The sequence below is a fragment of the Pseudovirgaria hyperparasitica genome (genome assembly GCF_010093815.1).
Source record: "Pseudovirgaria hyperparasitica strain CBS 121739 unplaced genomic scaffold EJ05scaffold_5, whole genome shotgun sequence".
NCBI classification, from domain to species: Eukaryota; Fungi; Ascomycota; class Dothideomycetes; order Acrospermales; family Acrospermaceae; genus Pseudovirgaria; species Pseudovirgaria hyperparasitica.
In genome coordinates this window covers 677,837-694,530 of record NW_022985553.1, presented here as the reverse complement: position 1 = coordinate 694,530, position 16,694 = coordinate 677,837, and the positions used below count along the sequence as shown (strand labels likewise).

The 16,694-nt window shown below is 55.4% G+C and overlaps 6 protein-coding genes across 6 annotated transcripts in view; 2 read left to right on the top strand and 4 right to left on the bottom strand.

Annotated features, from left to right (window-relative positions):
* EJ05DRAFT_536940 (uncharacterized protein) overlaps positions 1 to 2,467 on the bottom strand; it is a 2,889-nt gene extending 422 nt beyond the window's left edge. The window contains exon 1 of the mRNA XM_033749349.1: positions 36 to 2,467. Within this exon, the coding sequence (XP_033602126.1) occupies positions 36 to 2,390 (2,355 nt within the window). The 5' untranslated portion in view covers positions 2,391 to 2,467. The remainder of the gene's footprint in view (positions 1 to 35) is intronic.
* A 1,122-nt stretch (positions 2,468 to 3,589) lies between these two features.
* EJ05DRAFT_498879 (malonyl-CoA-acyl carrier protein-like protein transacylase) lies at positions 3,590 to 4,929 on the bottom strand (the record flags this gene model as incomplete). Its single annotated transcript, XM_033746744.1, has 2 exons — positions 3,590 to 4,668; positions 4,755 to 4,929. 2 exons carry the CDS (start codon positions 4,927 to 4,929, stop codon positions 3,590 to 3,592), a joined length of 1,254 nt encoding a protein of 417 aa, XP_033602125.1.
* A 272-nt stretch (positions 4,930 to 5,201) lies between these two features.
* On the bottom strand, positions 5,202 to 8,751 carry EJ05DRAFT_474744 (Med5-domain-containing protein). The gene is made up of 6 exons (XM_033743666.1): positions 8,011 to 8,751; positions 7,690 to 7,937; positions 7,576 to 7,638; positions 7,004 to 7,516; positions 6,426 to 6,951; positions 5,202 to 6,373 (listed from the first exon to the last, which is right to left on the bottom strand). The coding sequence occupies exons 1-6, from the start codon at positions 8,633 to 8,635 to the stop codon at positions 5,310 to 5,312; spliced, it is 3,039 nt and encodes a 1,012-aa protein (XP_033602124.1). The 5' UTR covers positions 8,636 to 8,751; the 3' UTR covers positions 5,202 to 5,309.
* A 5-nt stretch (positions 8,752 to 8,756) lies between these two features.
* On the bottom strand, positions 8,757 to 10,124 carry EJ05DRAFT_305929 (uncharacterized protein). Its single transcript, XM_033740647.1, has one exon. It carries the CDS (start codon positions 9,920 to 9,922, stop codon positions 9,179 to 9,181), a length of 744 nt encoding a protein of 247 aa, XP_033602123.1. The 5' UTR covers positions 9,923 to 10,124; the 3' UTR covers positions 8,757 to 9,178.
* Positions 10,125 to 11,196: 1,072 nt separating this feature from the next.
* EJ05DRAFT_531216 (Aldo/keto reductase) lies at positions 11,197 to 13,552 on the top strand. The gene is made up of 7 exons (XM_033749009.1): positions 11,197 to 11,320; positions 11,423 to 11,467; positions 12,163 to 12,255; positions 12,338 to 12,351; positions 12,426 to 12,753; positions 12,819 to 13,182; positions 13,271 to 13,552. Exons 1-7 carry the CDS (start codon positions 11,273 to 11,275, stop codon positions 13,294 to 13,296), a joined length of 918 nt encoding a protein of 305 aa, XP_033602122.1. The 5' UTR covers positions 11,197 to 11,272; the 3' UTR covers positions 13,297 to 13,552.
* A 290-nt stretch (positions 13,553 to 13,842) lies between these two features.
* On the top strand, positions 13,843 to 16,181 carry EJ05DRAFT_536935 (glutamate dehydrogenase). Its single transcript, XM_033749348.1, has 5 exons — positions 13,843 to 14,323; positions 14,405 to 14,680; positions 14,757 to 15,043; positions 15,108 to 15,859; positions 15,933 to 16,181. Exons 1-5 carry the CDS (start codon positions 14,278 to 14,280, stop codon positions 16,105 to 16,107), a joined length of 1,536 nt encoding a protein of 511 aa, XP_033602121.1. The 5' UTR covers positions 13,843 to 14,277; the 3' UTR covers positions 16,108 to 16,181.
* Positions 16,182 to 16,694: the final 513 nt, after the last annotated feature.

Here is a 16,694-nt window from a genome sequence, read left to right as displayed (position 1 = left end):
CACCCATACCCCCACATCGCCACCAACCCCCTCACCAACCCGGCCCCCCTCCTCACAACCCTCGCGGCACTACCCTCATCCGCCAAACCGCCCACCCCAGTTAAATACGCCCTCATCCGCGCGCCACGCCTCACAAACGCACTCGCCAGCTCATCGTCCAGCGGACGATCCAGATTAATTACTTCTGATTCCTCTGTGTCTGAGGAGGGCGATTGCACGGGGTGTGCGGGGTGGTGAGATGGATGAGAGGGGTGGTGGTGATGGTAGTGCGCAGGCCTCGCGAAGAAACTATAAGCCCACAACACAAGCGTAGCATGAAACACCGCAGCCGGCTCATAAAACCCGGACGACGAATACCGCCGAACATGCCAGAAGATGCCCCCCGCACGAATAACCGCCAGCCGGGCTCTATCCTGCGCGTCCTCGCCGCGGATCCAGTCCAACACGACAGCTCTGGCGTGCTCTTCGTCGGCGGGGCAGCGAAAGGGGGTGATGCCGGCGATGTGGTAGGCGAGGCGGGCGAGGTGGGGCAGCGGGGCGAGGAGGGCGATGTGGGCGAGGTGGAGGTGGAGGATGGTGGGGTGTTCGGTGCCGGACTGGGCGGCGACGCAGGCGTTTGCGCCCCAGTGGAGGACGTTGAGGGCGGCGCAGGCGGCGTTGAGCCAGGCGGAGTGGAGGGAGGCGCTGGGGAGGATGCTGGGGGGGGTTGTGGAGGGGGAGGAGGTGGTGGTTGGGATTGCAGAGCGGGTGGCGGCTGCGGAGGAGGAAGAGGGGGAGGAGGAGGAGATGGAGGAGATGGGGACGAGGTGGCTGAGGGGCTGGCGGATGTAGCGCTCGATGTCCCAGGTGCGCTGGAAGATGGCGTGGATGAGGAGGACGCGGGAGTACTCGCCTGTGATGATGTTGATGTGTTTTTTGGTGTAGAGGAGTTCGCAGGCGACGATGAGGGAGGGCATCGGGGTGGCGAGTCTGGAGAGGGTGAGCCATTCCCTTGGGTTGCGGGCGTCGAACATGATTTCGGGGCAGGGGAGGGGGACTTTGGCGTGAGCGAGGCTGAGGAGAGGGGAGTAGTCCATTTCGTAGGCGAGCATGCTGTCGAGGAGCCAGATTGCGTAGCCGGTGCGGCGGACGGACTCGTTGAAGCACCAGCTCAGCCAGATGGAGTCGTCGTGGCCCTCGGGGCGGTCCTCCTCGATGTAGTCTGGCAGAGCCCAGGACTCGATGCAGAATGCGCACAGAGCGGAGCGGGCGTTGTATGCGTTGCGATGCAGCCTGGCGTTGCCGGAGAAGAAGCCGCCGAGGCAGGAGAGCAGGCTTGCTTGGGCCAGCCAGAGCTCTTCGAACTTGGACTGTGATGTCTTGTCGAGGTTTGCGTGCGTGGTCAGGAGGACCCGGCGGAGGAACTCCTGCATGGCGATGTTCAGGTTGCGGGACTGCGGGTCGTTGAGGAAGTGAGTGCCGAACGTGGCGACGGCGAGGGCGAGAACCCACGAGCACTGATTCAGGTCCATGGAAGACAGGTGCAGAAAGGGCAGTAGTGGGTGCATGTGGGCAATGTAGAGGTCAATCAGATGATTCATCGTATTCAGCGGTATGAAAGGCGTGTCCTCGAAGCACGGCTGGAGCAAGGTGTTGTGGATGCAATGGTCTCGAAAAGCCGCGGTTATGGCAGTATAAGTGACAAAGTCGACCCTGGGTTTCGCAGACGACGACTCAGGAATGTGCGGAATAGCAAAGTAGAAGTCACCGGGCGACTGGATGTCCAGCGGCGGATACTCGAACGCATCGACATTCAGCCTCCGCTTCTTGACCCTCGGAAGCCTCGCACCGCCGCCGTCGACGTAGTAGTAGCCCTGCCGCTTCTTCCCCTGGTTGGCACTCGCCGGACTCCCGGCATGGTATGCGCTGTTGATGTCTAGCAGCGCCAGGGGACTGTTATTCAGCGGCAGCAACGACGAAGAATTAAAAGTGCCATTTGGGATGGCAGACGAGATGTCCGGCTGGCTGTCCATGTGGTCCTGGAGGTCGGGCATGTGGCCGAACATGGGCGAGCTCCCGATCCAATTGATGGAGCTCAGTTTATGGGCGGCCCTGAACACGGTCGGATGCATCATGTCTAGATCCGGACGCGAGGCCGAAGATGGGCTCTGAGACGTCGGCGGCGAGGTCGATCCCTCCTCCGGAATGGCAGACTGAAGACCGAGATCAAGGGCCTTGCCATGAACACGGCGATGCTTGAAGCTAGGTCTATCGAGGGATTGATTAGAGTTAAGGCGCGTTCGATGCTCAAGGCCAACAGGATGACCGTCTTCGATCTCAGATCGTGAGCGGGCATGCCGGACATCGGGCGAGGCCTGGTCCGGCGAGGGTACAAAGGCAGCAGCGTTCATTGTCGTTTCGGAGATCCGGACATGACTGACCACGAGAGACAGAATCTCAAAAGAGAGAGAGTTGGTGAAGATGCCAGGCGGGAGAGGTGGATAGTGGATAGTGGACAGTGGACAGTGGAAAGCGGAGAGTACACAGCAGCGCAGTCGAATCCAGAACAGCCTAAGAACAAAAGTGGCGCATGGTGATATCAGAATAGAGTGAGTGTTTCGAGGGCATATGCACTAACTAGCGGCTCGTCGGCAGGGGGGGGAGTGGGTTTCATGGATGGACATGAGCCAAGGAGACGCTATACAACACTCATCCGTATGTAGATATAGATACAGATTTGTAATTACAGTATGTTATGCACGTATGTATGCACGTACATGATGCACGCGCCGTGAGCTACAAAAACAATGACTCGTGCAGCGCTCAATCCCATCGGGTCCAAAACGCGGGGTCTGCAGAAACAAGGACAGGCCTGCTGAATAATCTGGGGTAGAAGGGTAAATAGACGTACATAACAACTAATGCGCCTAAGGCGCCGACTAACGGCTGGTGTGAACAATACCAAGAAACAACCCTCAATCGACATCGATACTCATATACAAATACAAACACCGTCAAAGTACCCAATATATAAATGTATACCCAGCAGCCCGTCCCCCGCCATGCAGGTTCAGCAGAAAATGCGGGGTAAACTACACGATTCCACGTTGTTGTGCTTCCACCATTAGGGTAGCGACCTACAGCTACAGCTTCCAGGCAGCCAATTCACTTACTTTGCCTTTTGATAATAATACCTGATTGCACAAGACTACTTAGTCATACAGACCTCACGCCTGACATCAGCCATTTCACAACCCCAATTCCGCTCACTCACTGACCAGCACCACTATCACTGCCCCGTGATTCAGGATCAACTTCGTCATGCTGGGCCTGTTGCTGACGGACTAGGGCCGGCGGTATGGCGAGGACGTGATACGGCAGTTGACTGAGTTTGGTGCTGTGCTGGCGGGGAGACCGAGTTGATTTGGTACGATGTATGTGCCTCTGGCGATGAATGCAACCGAGTACAACAGGCCTTGCCGTTGCTGTTGATTCCGGGTTGGCGTTTGGGAGTGTCGAACGGGAGCATGAGAGAGGCCGAGGAACGATGTTGTACGTATACAGACAGACAGACAGCCAGCCAGACAAGTGCAACGTCAACGCCCGCCCATCAGTCCTCCTCGTCCTCCACATTCTCCGTGTCCTCCAACCCCTTGAGACAAATCTCAATCTCCCTCGGATCCGTAATACCCCAGACGCCCCCGCCCTTGACCGCGCCCTTCATGCCCACCTCCTTGCCCACCAGATTCCTGCCCACCTTGCCCGGCCCAACCCCGATCCAGCGCCGAACCTTCTCCTCCTGGTCCAGATACTTGATGCTACTCCACCACTGCACCGTCTCGACACAGCTCCGCGACAGCAAGTCCTTCAAACTCTCCCGGTCCCGAAACGGCCGCCCCGTCACATTCGAAATACACGGCATCAGCCCCGGCCACGCCACCATATCCCCGCCGCTAAACCCGCTCTTCCGCCCAAGCACCCGCTTCATCGTCTCCTGCGCCGGCATCATAAGCGGATTATGAAACGGCGTATCCGCCTTCAGCCGCACACTCCGCGGATCATGCCCACCAAACTGCCTCAGATGCGCCAGCAGCGTCTGCATCCGCTCCACATTCCCACTCAGCACAATCTGATTCTTACTATTGATATTCGCCACCATCACCTGGCGCACCGCGGGGGTATCGTCCGCACTATCGCTCTTCGCCCCGGGGCCCGCCAAGCCCAGAAACTCCTGGATCCCGTCCAGCAGCGCCTCCATCCGCGCCTGGTTCTCGCACACCAGCGCAATCATGCCAAACTCGCTGCCTTCCTGCTCAAAGGCCTCGCGGCTGCAGCGCGCCATGACCTCGGCGCGCGTGCGCACCAGCCGCAGCGCGTCGTCGAAGCGCAAGTATCCGCCCGCCACGAGCGCCGCGAATTCGCCTAGCGAGTGGCCCAGCACCACGTCGATGCGCTCGCCCGTGGCGAAGCCGAATTCGCGCTCGAGGATGCGCATGACTAGCACGCTGACGGCCATGATGGCCGGCTGGGCGTTTTCCGTCTGTGTGAGGACCGCGTTGGAGCCGGAGGCGATGATGGTGGAGAGGGGGATTTGGAGGACGGAGTCGATTTCGTCGAGGAGAGGTTTGGCGGTTGCTGGGAAGGCGGAGACCCAGAGGTCGGCCATGCCGACTCGTTGTACGCCTTGGCCTAAGGGGTAGCCGGGGATGGTGGTTAGTTTGGAGGGGGTTTTGGGAAGGGTGATGGGATGATGGGCTTTGGGGTTTCGCGCGTACCTGGGAAGAAGAGGGCTGTTTTCGGTCGTCGTTTACTGGCGGGGGCTTCGCTGCTGTAGCATCTCCGCTTTGCTGTACATCTGCAATTGAGGTCTCGGGGTCTGATGTGGGACGTCGTAGTGTTGGGAATCGGGAGTCGCGGTCGCACGGCTGGCCGCAATGCCTTGGACGCCATTGCTGGGAGGAGGAATGGAGAAGAACGGTGGGATGCTCAGCATACGATGGAGTATCCCAAGCTACATGCACGAGAAGTATGGTTGTCCGATGTGAACAGTCATCAAGGTGTTGTTCAGACCAGATGATGTGATGTGCTACGGAGCTTCCCCACGCTGACCTTGGGTCCGTGCGCGGATCTCGGCCTCGGGGCTCTGTCGGCTGTACTGACTCAATGCAGCTGGACGTGTCGGCCTCATTTAAACCGGGCCTGACGATTGCTTGTTGAACTATTTCCATTTCTTTACCATTGATATACTGTAATATTGTGTTATATCTCTTGTAATAGTAACCTGACCAGAGATCCATCTACAAGCTTGCGATGATATATATGCCCGCCCCTCAAAAGTAATCCGGGAACATCTCATCCATGTCCATATTTCCCATGTCTCCAATATCCCCTAGATTGTCCATATCTCCAAGATCTCCCAGATCCAAGTCTCCACCATGGTTTGTCGCATCGCCAGTATCGCCACCGAGATCGCCCAAGCCGGACATCATGTCGTCTGTGCTGCCACCCAAGTTGATAGAGTCCATGCCATTCTGCTGTGCGTTGTTGCTGTCGGATGGGACGTCTACATCGATATGCATGTCCTGTATAATCACCGTGGTAGAGAGATCCGGTAAGGCGGACACAGCCAGCTGTGCCTCGACACGCCGATGCAAGCGCACAATCGTTTCCGCTGTAAGTGGATCGCTAGCTATCAGATCCGCCGCTTCATCGAGCTCCACCTTCAGCATGTCGCGCAGGTTTGGTCGTGTGCGAGGGACATGTGGTGACGGTACCGGCGACGTGAGCCAGTCTACAGACAGCGGGCTGTTGTCGGTCGAGACTGCGCAGATCATCGAGACCCCAATATCAAGCGCATACTCCCCATGACCGGTGTCCGTCTGGGCTCTGACCTCGTCGATGATGGCGCGCAGGACTTTGCTCGGCCCGAGGATTCTTTCGGCGACGTGTAGAAGACGCGCAGGGTAGGGCGGAGGGCTGACAAGAACCCGGGTCGCGTTCGTAGCCCAGGAAATAAGTTGTTGTATATTGCCACGTATCACCTGGCAAAGTGTGCTGGAATGTGAGGTCCACGTCTCAATTTCACTGACGGAGCTGTATGCCGTTCGCTCGTACTTCAGATGTGGCTTGAGCCGTTCAATAAGCGGTTCGATTTCTTTGGCGAGCTGCTTGTGTTTCCGGAGGACTTGGAAACATGCCTGCAATTGTTTCGAGACGATGGACAAGATGGTGTTGTGCATTGCCTGTGCATCGCCCGATATCGAGGATGGTCTCATGAGCTTGTTGAAGACCTGGATCAGGACTACGATCTCTTTTCCAGGTTTTTGAAGTGCGCGAGCTGCCATCCACCTCAACGCACCGACTAATGAAGGCAGAAGAAACGTCTCAAGCAAGTCTGCATTCACATGTCAATAAGCTATGCAGTCCATAACGTTGACCAAACTTACATTCAAGTCCAGATTCCACCGTCTTCAACGGCAGCACGTCTGCGGCGCACGCCATCATTGTCTGGCTGAAAAATGTTGGAACAAGCTGATAGAATTCCTGCGGACCACAAGTCCTCAACACCTGATCTACTCCATCCTTTCCGAAAAGGTCGTTGACCCAACCCGCCAGGTGTTTGCCTTGCTCCGGGGTCAAGTCGCGTTGCTTTATGCTGATGTGTCCGCGCTGTAGCAGCTGTGCGACAAAAGAGTCATTATTGAGGCCCAGCTCCTGGGCAGTCAAGTCAAAGCGATGTACGAACGCGAGGACCAGTAATAGTATGGCACCAAACTCGTCAAATACTGGCTGGTACTCCCCTTGGTCTTCCTCGTGTCTCCAAGCGTCCAACATATGGCAAAGAGGCTGCAGGATACTGGTCGGTGATGTGTATTGCAGGATGATGTCAAGAGCCTTTGGCCGCCGCGACAGTCCGTTACAGACTGCTTTGAGTGACATGGTTTCCTTGGAAGCGCAAAGATTTCGAACGACCTTCGAAAGGTGTATGTTAGTGTGAAACTTCTGGAAAATAAGAATGACTTACCTCAGTAATTGCAATCGCAATAGCTCCTACGTTGCCGTCCATCCGTTCGATCTCGTTCAGTAGCTCCTCCACTCGCTCCGGGTTGGCCGAACACTGGGAGACCAAGGCCCCTTTCGTGTATGCTCCACCGGAGGGCAGATCAGACATTGGCTGCTCACCCAACAGTCGCTCAATACTTTCAACCGGTAGGAGCCGATGTAAAGCGCAGGCAAAGAGAAAGTCTTGTCGAACGTCCATCAGAGGATTGTCGCCAGCGGCAACATCGAAGCTCGCATGTGCGAGTGAAGGGAATGAGTTTGGATCAATGTGTGCCAGAGCTTGTGTGATGCAGAACTCAGGTGTCAGAGGTGGAAACATCGAGTGCGAGAGGGTGGCGATGATCGTTGGAACTTTGTTGACCAGAAACGATCGAAGGTTGAACATGTGAATCTGCGACTCGTGCCTGTTGTTGCCGTTCGAAAGGACATCGAAGGCGGCCGTGATTAGATCGACTGTTGATCTTTGAGCATCTCCCTGCATCATATCAACACTAAAATTCTAGACGCGTACACCATTCGACACGTGATGCATACCTTGTAGCGATTACTGAGATACACCAGGATGGTCGTGTCATCGGTCAGAGGGCGTCCAACAAGCTGTTGTTGTAGTCAGGCATCCGCTCAGTCGGTCAGTTTGACTACACTTACCAGAGAGTTCAAGAAGATGAACAGACCAGATCGTGAATTAATCACTGGCAACTCCGCCACGGACTGGAGCTGCATCGTCGCGACAGCAAGGTCATTGGCTTCTTTGTCGCCAACAATATCGTTCAAAGGCTCTTCGACTAAGTCATGACTTTTCTGCAGCTCAGCCAGACGACTGGACGTATTGATCGAGATCTGTGCCAGAAATGGTACAAAGGTCGAAACAGCCTGCGCCAGGCTCTTCTTTTCGCCTGTGATCTGTCAGTCAGGAGACGGCTCCGGCTAGTGACCAAATTCACCACCAGCACAGATTTTGAAACGAACCTTTGCGGAAGATTCTATTGTTCATGATCCCAACCACTCTGGCATTGCTCAAGAGCGCGATTGCAAGCTGGCCCAAGGCGTCCCGAGCAACGATGCGATGGGTATGCTCAGCACCGTTCATCGCTTGCAGCATCGAGTCCTTATGGTGAAGGTCGACCATGGCAACCATCCACTTCGTAACCAGAATGAGAGTCCGACGCGCTTCAGGCGGGCTTTTGGGCCGCTGGGAGTCGGCAAACACCCTCGCCAAGTGATGCAGCACAAGCTCATCCAGGCGAGGTGGGTTCCGTCGATGTGCCTCAGCAGAGTTCTTGTCCTCGTCGTTGTTATATGGCCGATCCTTGGACCACCGGAAGAGTGAGAGCAGGATGTCGCCAGCATCGATCAGATCACGGGAAAGAGCCTTTTCGAGGTATCCAAGAACCAAAGGATCCATCAACTCGTAACCTGGAGTTTGTGGGCGCAAGACAATATTGGCGAGGAACCGGCCCTCGATTGGCGAATTCACGATCAACTTCTGGGAGAGGGCATCAAACCTCTCGGGACGCACGCGCATTGCGAGACAATTGTTGACGAAGCGCGCCCATACCTCGGATGGGGGTTCTTCCTTCACAGGAGAGTCCATGAGGAGAGCGTGAGATTGATGTAGCCAAAACGGTGAGGTGAGTTTAGAGGTGAGGGCACAGTCCTTAGAGTGTCGTCCAGCTTGTGCAGGTAAACTATAGTGATACCAAATATAAAATACCAGTTAATTAAGTAGACGCTAGTTATTGGAGAATGGCTAGGGTTCAAGTTGGGTGCATGATTATGTAAGTGCAAGTCCACGTGGGGTTCTTGAAGGAAAGTTGGAACTAGTGCCGTTTCGCCTCGCCCTGCCATCCATCGTCTATCAACACGAAACTCAAGCTGTGAGACCAAGGTTTCTACAATAAAATAAGCACAAACGAGTAAGACTGGCAACTCATCAGAATGTAAAAGCATCAGCATATTGCCCCAAACGAAAGTATTGTTACACCGAAAAAGGAAAAAGACCACGCGCGACTTCACACGCGTGTCTTTCTCAATGAAAATAATCACATAAAACGCCAATACCATGCCATCCCATCCTATCGTGTATCAAAACGCCGGGTCATAGTATGCAGTCTCAAACCAAACCAACAAACAGACTTTACAACTCCTGGCTCGGGCGAGGCCTCGACGGACCACCCTCATCCATCGCGACGGGCGCACGAGGCCCAACCATCCAGTCCTCCATCGCAAGCCACTGGCTCCAAGTCTTCTCCGCACCCTCAATCTCGGCTAGCTGCACGTTCTGGAGCGGCTTCAGGAAGGGCACGCTCTCGTGTGGAGACATGTCGTACTGGCATTTGACTTTGGCCCAGCCAACGCTCTTGGCGGCGAACAGGTAGTTGCGCCTCTCGCATTCCTGCACGGGGCCGATGCCTTTCTTCCACTCGTCGCCGAAGAAGCCATGGAGGACGCCTGCGCTGTCGAATCCCGTGACTATCAGGCGGCGAATGTAGGGCACGAGTGAGACCCATGCGAGACCGGCTCCAGGCCTTTGGGTCCCTTGCGAAGGTCCTGGTCGTTGGTAGTGCTGTTGATATGGTGCGAGATTTGCGCCGGGCATGGGAGAAGCGGAGGAGTTTGAGATGGGACTCTGGGCCCATTGAAAGGGTAGAGCGATGTTGACGAGAGCGGCGACTGCCTGGACACTGCCGTCATGCTGGGCGTGGTCGAGAAAGTAGCGCTGGCAGCTCTGATATGCGGGATGCCATTCGAAGATGTCGAACTGAGGATCGCCCGTCATTCCAGCGTCGGATCCACTTGGAGAGGGACGGGCAAACGGCGGTTCCCCTGGTGGTCGTGGTTGAAGCCCCTGGTTTTCGCTTGTGAAGTAGCTCGAGGACATATCACAGCCTGAGCCGCCAATTAGAAGCGGATTTTTCTGGGACTGGTACGGGAATAATATAAGAAATGTGTATGAAGTGATGGAAAGAGGTTGGCGAGCGCAGACTCACACAAACGGCAGGCGGATCTAGACAGCAAAGCTCTAGAAGCGGGATGTTGAGGCGATTAGTGGGTCAGGACAGTCGCGTGACCTGCAGTAGGTAGCAAAAAGTGAAGTCGTGAACCAGGATGTAGAAGATGGAGTATGGCAGTGATTAGGGAAAATAAATCCGAGGGGATGGATCAGATGGAAGCTTGGAAGCATCAGCGGCCGGCGTTGTCGTCTCGTCTCGTAGTGTATGATGACGGCAACTAGTTTAGTGCCTGGCCTGAAAGAACGAATCGAGGCCGGCAAACGCGGAGGACTATATATCGCCAGTCCAAAAGCAGTGCTTATTCCTGTGTAACTGATGGTCGAGATGCGCAAGACTGGGAGCCAACGGGATGACTGGCAGATTGAAGCTGAAGAACGATTGGCGAATGGAGGTTGTTTGATCCCATTCGAAAACCAACAAATTCCCCATAATTAGCCACCACCAGCACAGGCAGGGGGGGGGAGAAAAAGGTCGACAAACAAAGGACCTGGGACACCCACGCCAGTCTTTTCCCGCCCTGGCCCCACTCCAGGGTTAAGGTACAGGTTAAATTTCAAGGCGAAGTGGCTTGCGCTCAATAGACCAATCTAATTATTGTATGCTTAATCAAGCAGATGATTCATGTCGAGACTGTAGGTGTTTGATGTTGCACTGTAGTCGTCAAGTCGGTGCGTGCGCAATATCGCCTTGCAATATTGAAACTGTTGCAGCAGCGATAAGCTGAAGAGATGGTTGGACGATGGCGAGAACGAGGCGGTTGTTCATTCATTCATTCATGACCAGCATCAATCATCGTCGTCGTCGTCATCATCAGAGTCAATGATCAAAGCACAGCTACGGGCGTGTACTGTAGTCGCCACGGACTGACAGGGCAACAACACGGGATATTGCCTGTGATTTGCTGATGATAATGATGATGATGTGAGGAGAGAAGCCCTGTGGTATGGATAGACGCATGAATGGACGCATGAATGGATAGGACGGACGGATGCGCAGATCTTCAAGGTGGTCGACGGGCGTGCGTGAGGCGTAAAAGGTCCCACCGGGGTAGCCGAAATAGGGGATCTTCGCTCTGCCTGAAGCTGTCTATTCACCCGCCATTATTATTACCAGCATTTTGGACCTTGCCGCGTCCAGGCAATGCATGATTGGCATGTCCAGGTGAAAATGATGAGTGATCAGAAATTGAAGTCATCATCCACCACCCCATTCATCAGATGCTTTTGCCCGAAGGTTTGCATATTGTAGAGCCGCACGTCAGTTGTGTAAGGGCTTTTTTTCTTTCGTTCGTACGGGCACGCTCCGTTTCGCCTTCCTTTGCAGCCTCACGGAGATCTCTGTATGCACGCTTGTGAAAGGGATATGAGGACGTCACCTCAGCTTCTATGCTTCCTGCTCAGCTCTCGCCTCCAGTCAGCCAAGACGTCGCCATCCCATCGCAGCTGAGTCGAGTAACGTGTACGTATGTGTATGTATGTGTATGTGTGTATCGATTGCGCAACCAGAGCAGGGCAAGAAAGCAAAGCAACATCTCATCTCACCTCGTTCCAGGATGAGAATCCCACGAGTTGCAAAGAAAAGTGACACTGTAATTAATCAGTATAAACCCTGCGTGGCCCTGCAGAGAAGCTATGGGCTACTTACAGCATGTACTGTACCTACATTTACCTACCGCTTGCTTTGCCGCCTTACCGCCTTACCGCCTTACCGCATCCGCTACCCACTCTCCCGGGACCGCGAGAGCAGATCAGCAGCATCCACTGCATGAGGCGACACCCTGGACAACCTTTAGACACACCGTCAACACGCAATACGACGTCATATCATGAGATTCGCCGTCCCGTGTCATATACATCTTTCATCATCATCGTCTGACAGTCTCGCATCCTTTACAAGGCCAGCGGGGTTCTTCCTTCAGTCGCCGCCATCATCTTCCGCTAATCAGAATAAATAAATAAAAAAGCATTTGTCTATTACCCAACATCTATCTCATTACCACCACCAGCCATGGCCGCGCAATCCATCTCGCTAGCTAGTCGTGTCACGGTGAGCCTCGCCACTGCAAGAACTCCCTTTTGAACGGAGAGTTTCCGGCTGACTGGCCGAGTTGTCAAATGGCCTGAGCATGCCTCAGATCCAGCTTGGCGTCTATCTCACGTCAGGCAATGAGACGGTGAGGGCTGTCAGGTGGGCTCTGGAGGTCTGTCACTCTTGCTATTATATTATGCATGCAAAAAGATTGTGGTCCGTGTGTGTATCTCTCTTTCTGACTGACAGAACAGGCGGGGTATCGAGGGTAGGTTTGAGCCAAGCTGTGGTGCTCGCAGAGAGGTGTAACCATTGACGAGACAACCCCCCCTGGTCTTCTAGAATCGACTCGGCTCAGATGTACCACAACGAGCGCGAGGCAGCTCAAGCGATTACCGAGTTCTTGGCCAGCGAGGGCAACAAGGACGGCCTGACGCGTGAAGATATACATTTCACGTCGAAGCTGGCCTCTAATTCCTCGTATGAAGCGGTGCGCAGGTCTATCAAGCAATCTGTCAAGACTTGCGGATTAGGCTATATTGACCTGTTTCTGCTTCACAGTCCGTATGGCGGCAGGAAGGCCAGGCTGGATAGCTGGCGTGCAGTCGAAGATGCCGTGGACGAGGGCGATATTCGGATTGGAGGGGTGAGCAACTACGGGGTGAAGCATGTGAGATGGCCTGAAGCGTACACTGCGGTTTTGCCCGCAAGCACAAACGCTCACAAACCCGCCAGCTTCAGGAGTTGATGGCCGCCAAACCACGCACCATGCCTGCCGTCAACCAGATTGAAATCCACCCATTCAACAACAGATCAGACATTGCGTCGTTCTGCCAGGACAACAACATCCTGGTGGAGGCATATGCGCCGCTCGTGCGCGCAATGAGGATGAAGCATCCGACGGTAGTGTCGCTCTCGTCAAAGTACGCATGCACGCCTGCGCAACTGCTCGTCCGGTGGAGCGTGCAACACGGCTACGTGCCTCTTCCGAAGAGCGTCAAGAAGGCGCGGATCATGGAGAATAGTGAGGTGGGAGGATTCCAGATTACGGACGAGGACATGGCAGTCCTGGACGGGTTGGATGAATACCTAGTCACAGGTGAGTCGGGGATAAGTCGAGCCAGGGCGTGAGGTGGTGGCGACGACGACGAGAGTGGGGATAAATGGCAATTAACGAGATGAAACAGACTGGGATCCCACCGACGCCGAGTGAAGGACGAGTCAATGGTGTTGTGGTATTGAATAATGAAGTATATACTATATACCTCCGTAGAGGATGGACATAAGCAGCGAAAAGTCTGATAGCGATGCCGGACGTCAGCAACGATACGAAGAGAGCGTGGGATGGTGGTCGGTAGGCAAGTTAGTGCGCAGAAGCAGGGCGTCAAGTAGTGGATCGAGTCGTGTGCTTGATCCTTCTTCAGTTCTTTTTCCAAGCCACAATTCTCATCTGTTTGTGCATCCCATCTAGTGATTAATGAATATATACTGTATCATCAACCCAGATGCAGGGTGGGATTATGGATAATTATGCAGCAATTGGTGGCGCCGCCCAGTTCCAGTGTTGAAGCTGTTGAACCCCACACGAACCCACCAAGACTCTTGCCGGCTGAAATATACCTGACCTGTACTGAAATATACCCGACCTTCTTTCTGCAAACCAATTCCAGCCATCATCATCACCCACTGGCTTGTTGGGCTGTCGTGCACTCCCAACCACTCCAACAACATCGCGGCCTGAGGTGTCGATGACTAAATCGCCTTACTTCTCCCCACCCGATGACGCTTTACAATTATCCATCTTCGGTTCCGCGAAAAGGGTGAGCAGCCAATCATGTGTGTTTGTTGCCCTTATCTATTCACTTCATCTCTAGCATACCGCTGCGAGTGTGTGTGCACCAGCAGAAGAGTAGTGCCATGAAGCAGATCGTGTTGATGCTCCTACATCGGTCCGCTGCTATAACTCCACCCGATATGCCCCGCGGATGAGAGAGAGAGCCTACTAGGTTTTGTTGGTTCGTCTCGACCTGTCGAAAGTGACGTTGAAGGGTCTGGATCTGGATTGATGGGTACCGTCCGAGGGACATATATCATGCCCGTTTCCCTCCTCGTTTGTCGGCTTCTTTGTTCCTTCACCTCTTGACTGCTACTACTACTATTACCACCACTTCCACTACCACTACACCACCTCATCATGTCCAACCTTGCTCCAGAGCCCGAGTTTGAGCAGGCTTACAAAGGTCAGTGCCTCTGAGTCTCCAACTACTTCTTTTGCCTGCATGTATGTATGTAATTGAAAGGCTAACTTCCAACCATCCCAGAGCTCGCCTCCACCCTCGAAAACTCCTCGCTCTTCGAGAAGAACCCAGAGTACAAAAAGGCCCTCGAGGTCGCCGCCATCCCCGAGCGCGTCATCCAGTTCCGCGTCGTCTGGGAGGACGACAAGGGTCAGTGCCAGGTCAACCGCGGCTACCGAGTACAGTTCAACTCCGCTCTCGGGCCCTACAAGGGCGGCCTCCGCTTCCACCCGACCGTCAACCTCAGCATCCTCAAGTTCCTGGGCTTTGAGCAGATCTTCAAGAATGCCCTGACCGGCCGTGAGTGATCCACATAATCCAGCAGCAGTCAGTCACAAAGAAAAGAAAAAACAACCAAACTAACCATTCAACCCAGTCCAGATGGGCGGCGGCAAGGGCGGCGCCGACTTCGATCCCAAGGGCAAGTCCGACAACGAGATCCGCAAGTTCTGCGTCGCCTTCATGCGCGAGCTCAACAAGCACATTGGCGCCGACACGGACGTGCCCGCCGGCGACATCGGCGTCTCCCCGCGCGAAATCGGCTGGATGTTCGGCACCTACCGTGCCGAGCGCAATCGCTGGGAGGGCGTCCTGACCGGAAAAGGCGGCGCCTGGGGCGGCAGCCTGATCCGGCCCGAAGCTACCGGCTACGGCCTCGTCTACGTACGTCCGGCCTGATGTCCTTGCCACAATTTGCGTACACAACCCCCACTGACACCCCCCGCAGTACGTCGAACACATGATCAAATACGCCTCCGGCGGCACCCAATCCTTCAAGGACAAACGCGTCGCCATCTCCGGCTCCGGCAACGTCGCCCAGTACGCCGCCCTCAAAGTCATCGAGCTCGGCGGCACCGTCGTCTCCCTCTCCGACAGCAAAGGCTGCATCGTCGCCCCTACAGACAGCAAAGGCTTCACCCCCGAGCTCATCGCCTCAATCGCCCAGCTCAAGGTGCAGCGCAAACCCCTCACCGACGCCTCCCACGACTTCAAATACATCGAGGGTGCCCGGCCCTGGACGCACGTCGGCGCCGTCGACGTCGTGCTTCCTTCAGCCACACAGAACGAGGTCTCAGGTGAAGAGGCACAAGCCCTGATTGCCGCAGGCGCAAAGTTCATCGCAGAGGGAAGCAACATGGGCTGCACGCAGGACGCCATCGACGCCTTCGAAGCACACCGCAAGTCTGAAAAGGGCGACGCAATCTGGTATGCGCCTGGTAAGGCGGCGAATGCGGGTGGTGTGGCGGTGTCGGGTTTGGAAATGGCGCAGAACTCGGCGCGGCTGCGCTGGTCGGCTGAGGAGGTGGATGCGAAGCTGCGCGGGATTATGGAGGATTGCTTTCAGAACTGTCTGACGACGGCCAAGGAGTATGTTGCGCCTGCCGAGGGCGAGTTTCCTAGTTTGGTGGCAGGCGCGAATATTGCGGGTTTCAGCAAGGTTGCGGCTGCGATGCGGGATCAGGGGGATTGGTGGAGTTGGTAGGTTGGGGGTTTTTGTTGAGTACGTTTTGGGGTTTATATACTGAATAGAAGCTATGACTTATGATAATAGGAGTCTTGCGCATCGGGTACTCGTTACATCTACACAACCTACACACGCTCCTCCAGCACCGAATACCGCCTCGTTACGCACCAACTTTCCCGCACCTCCAACAACCCCTGAACAAGCCCACAAGCCCACAGACCCAGACATCACCCCCCAACCCGCCCATCAAGCAACCCATTAACACACCCAAACACATCATGCCAATACAACCACTCCCGAAACCCCCTATCCAGCAACGGACCCAGAACCCCATTCTCCCCCTCACCCCCAACCTCACCCACCTCCTCCCCCGCAATCCCCCGATCCCTAACCTCCTGCCCCACCCCATCCCCCATCATAACCCACTCCCCACTCCTCCTAGCAGCAGCCTGCACCCGCTCACACCTCCCCTTCCGCGCCACCTCATACACCCGCATCGCAGCCGGCAACTCCCCCGCCTCTCGAACACGCCCCACACACTCCGCCAGCGCCGCCGCATCCTCCGTCGCCATGGCCGCCCCCTGGGCGAGAAACTGGAGCATGCCGTGCGCGGCATCACCCGCGAGGACGATTTTGCCGGATGCGGAGGTCCAGCGCGGGAGAGGGGGGATTTGGGCGAGGGGGTGGGATTGCGGGTCGCGGGCGTGGGTGAGGAGGGTTTTTATTGTGGGGTGGAAGGTTGAGAAGGGGGGGGTGATATCTGTGGTGGTTGGGGGGGTTTCGGAGGAGGGGTATGTGGCGTTGATGGAGAGGATGGTGTTGTTTGCGGTGGGGTAGGTGATTATGTGG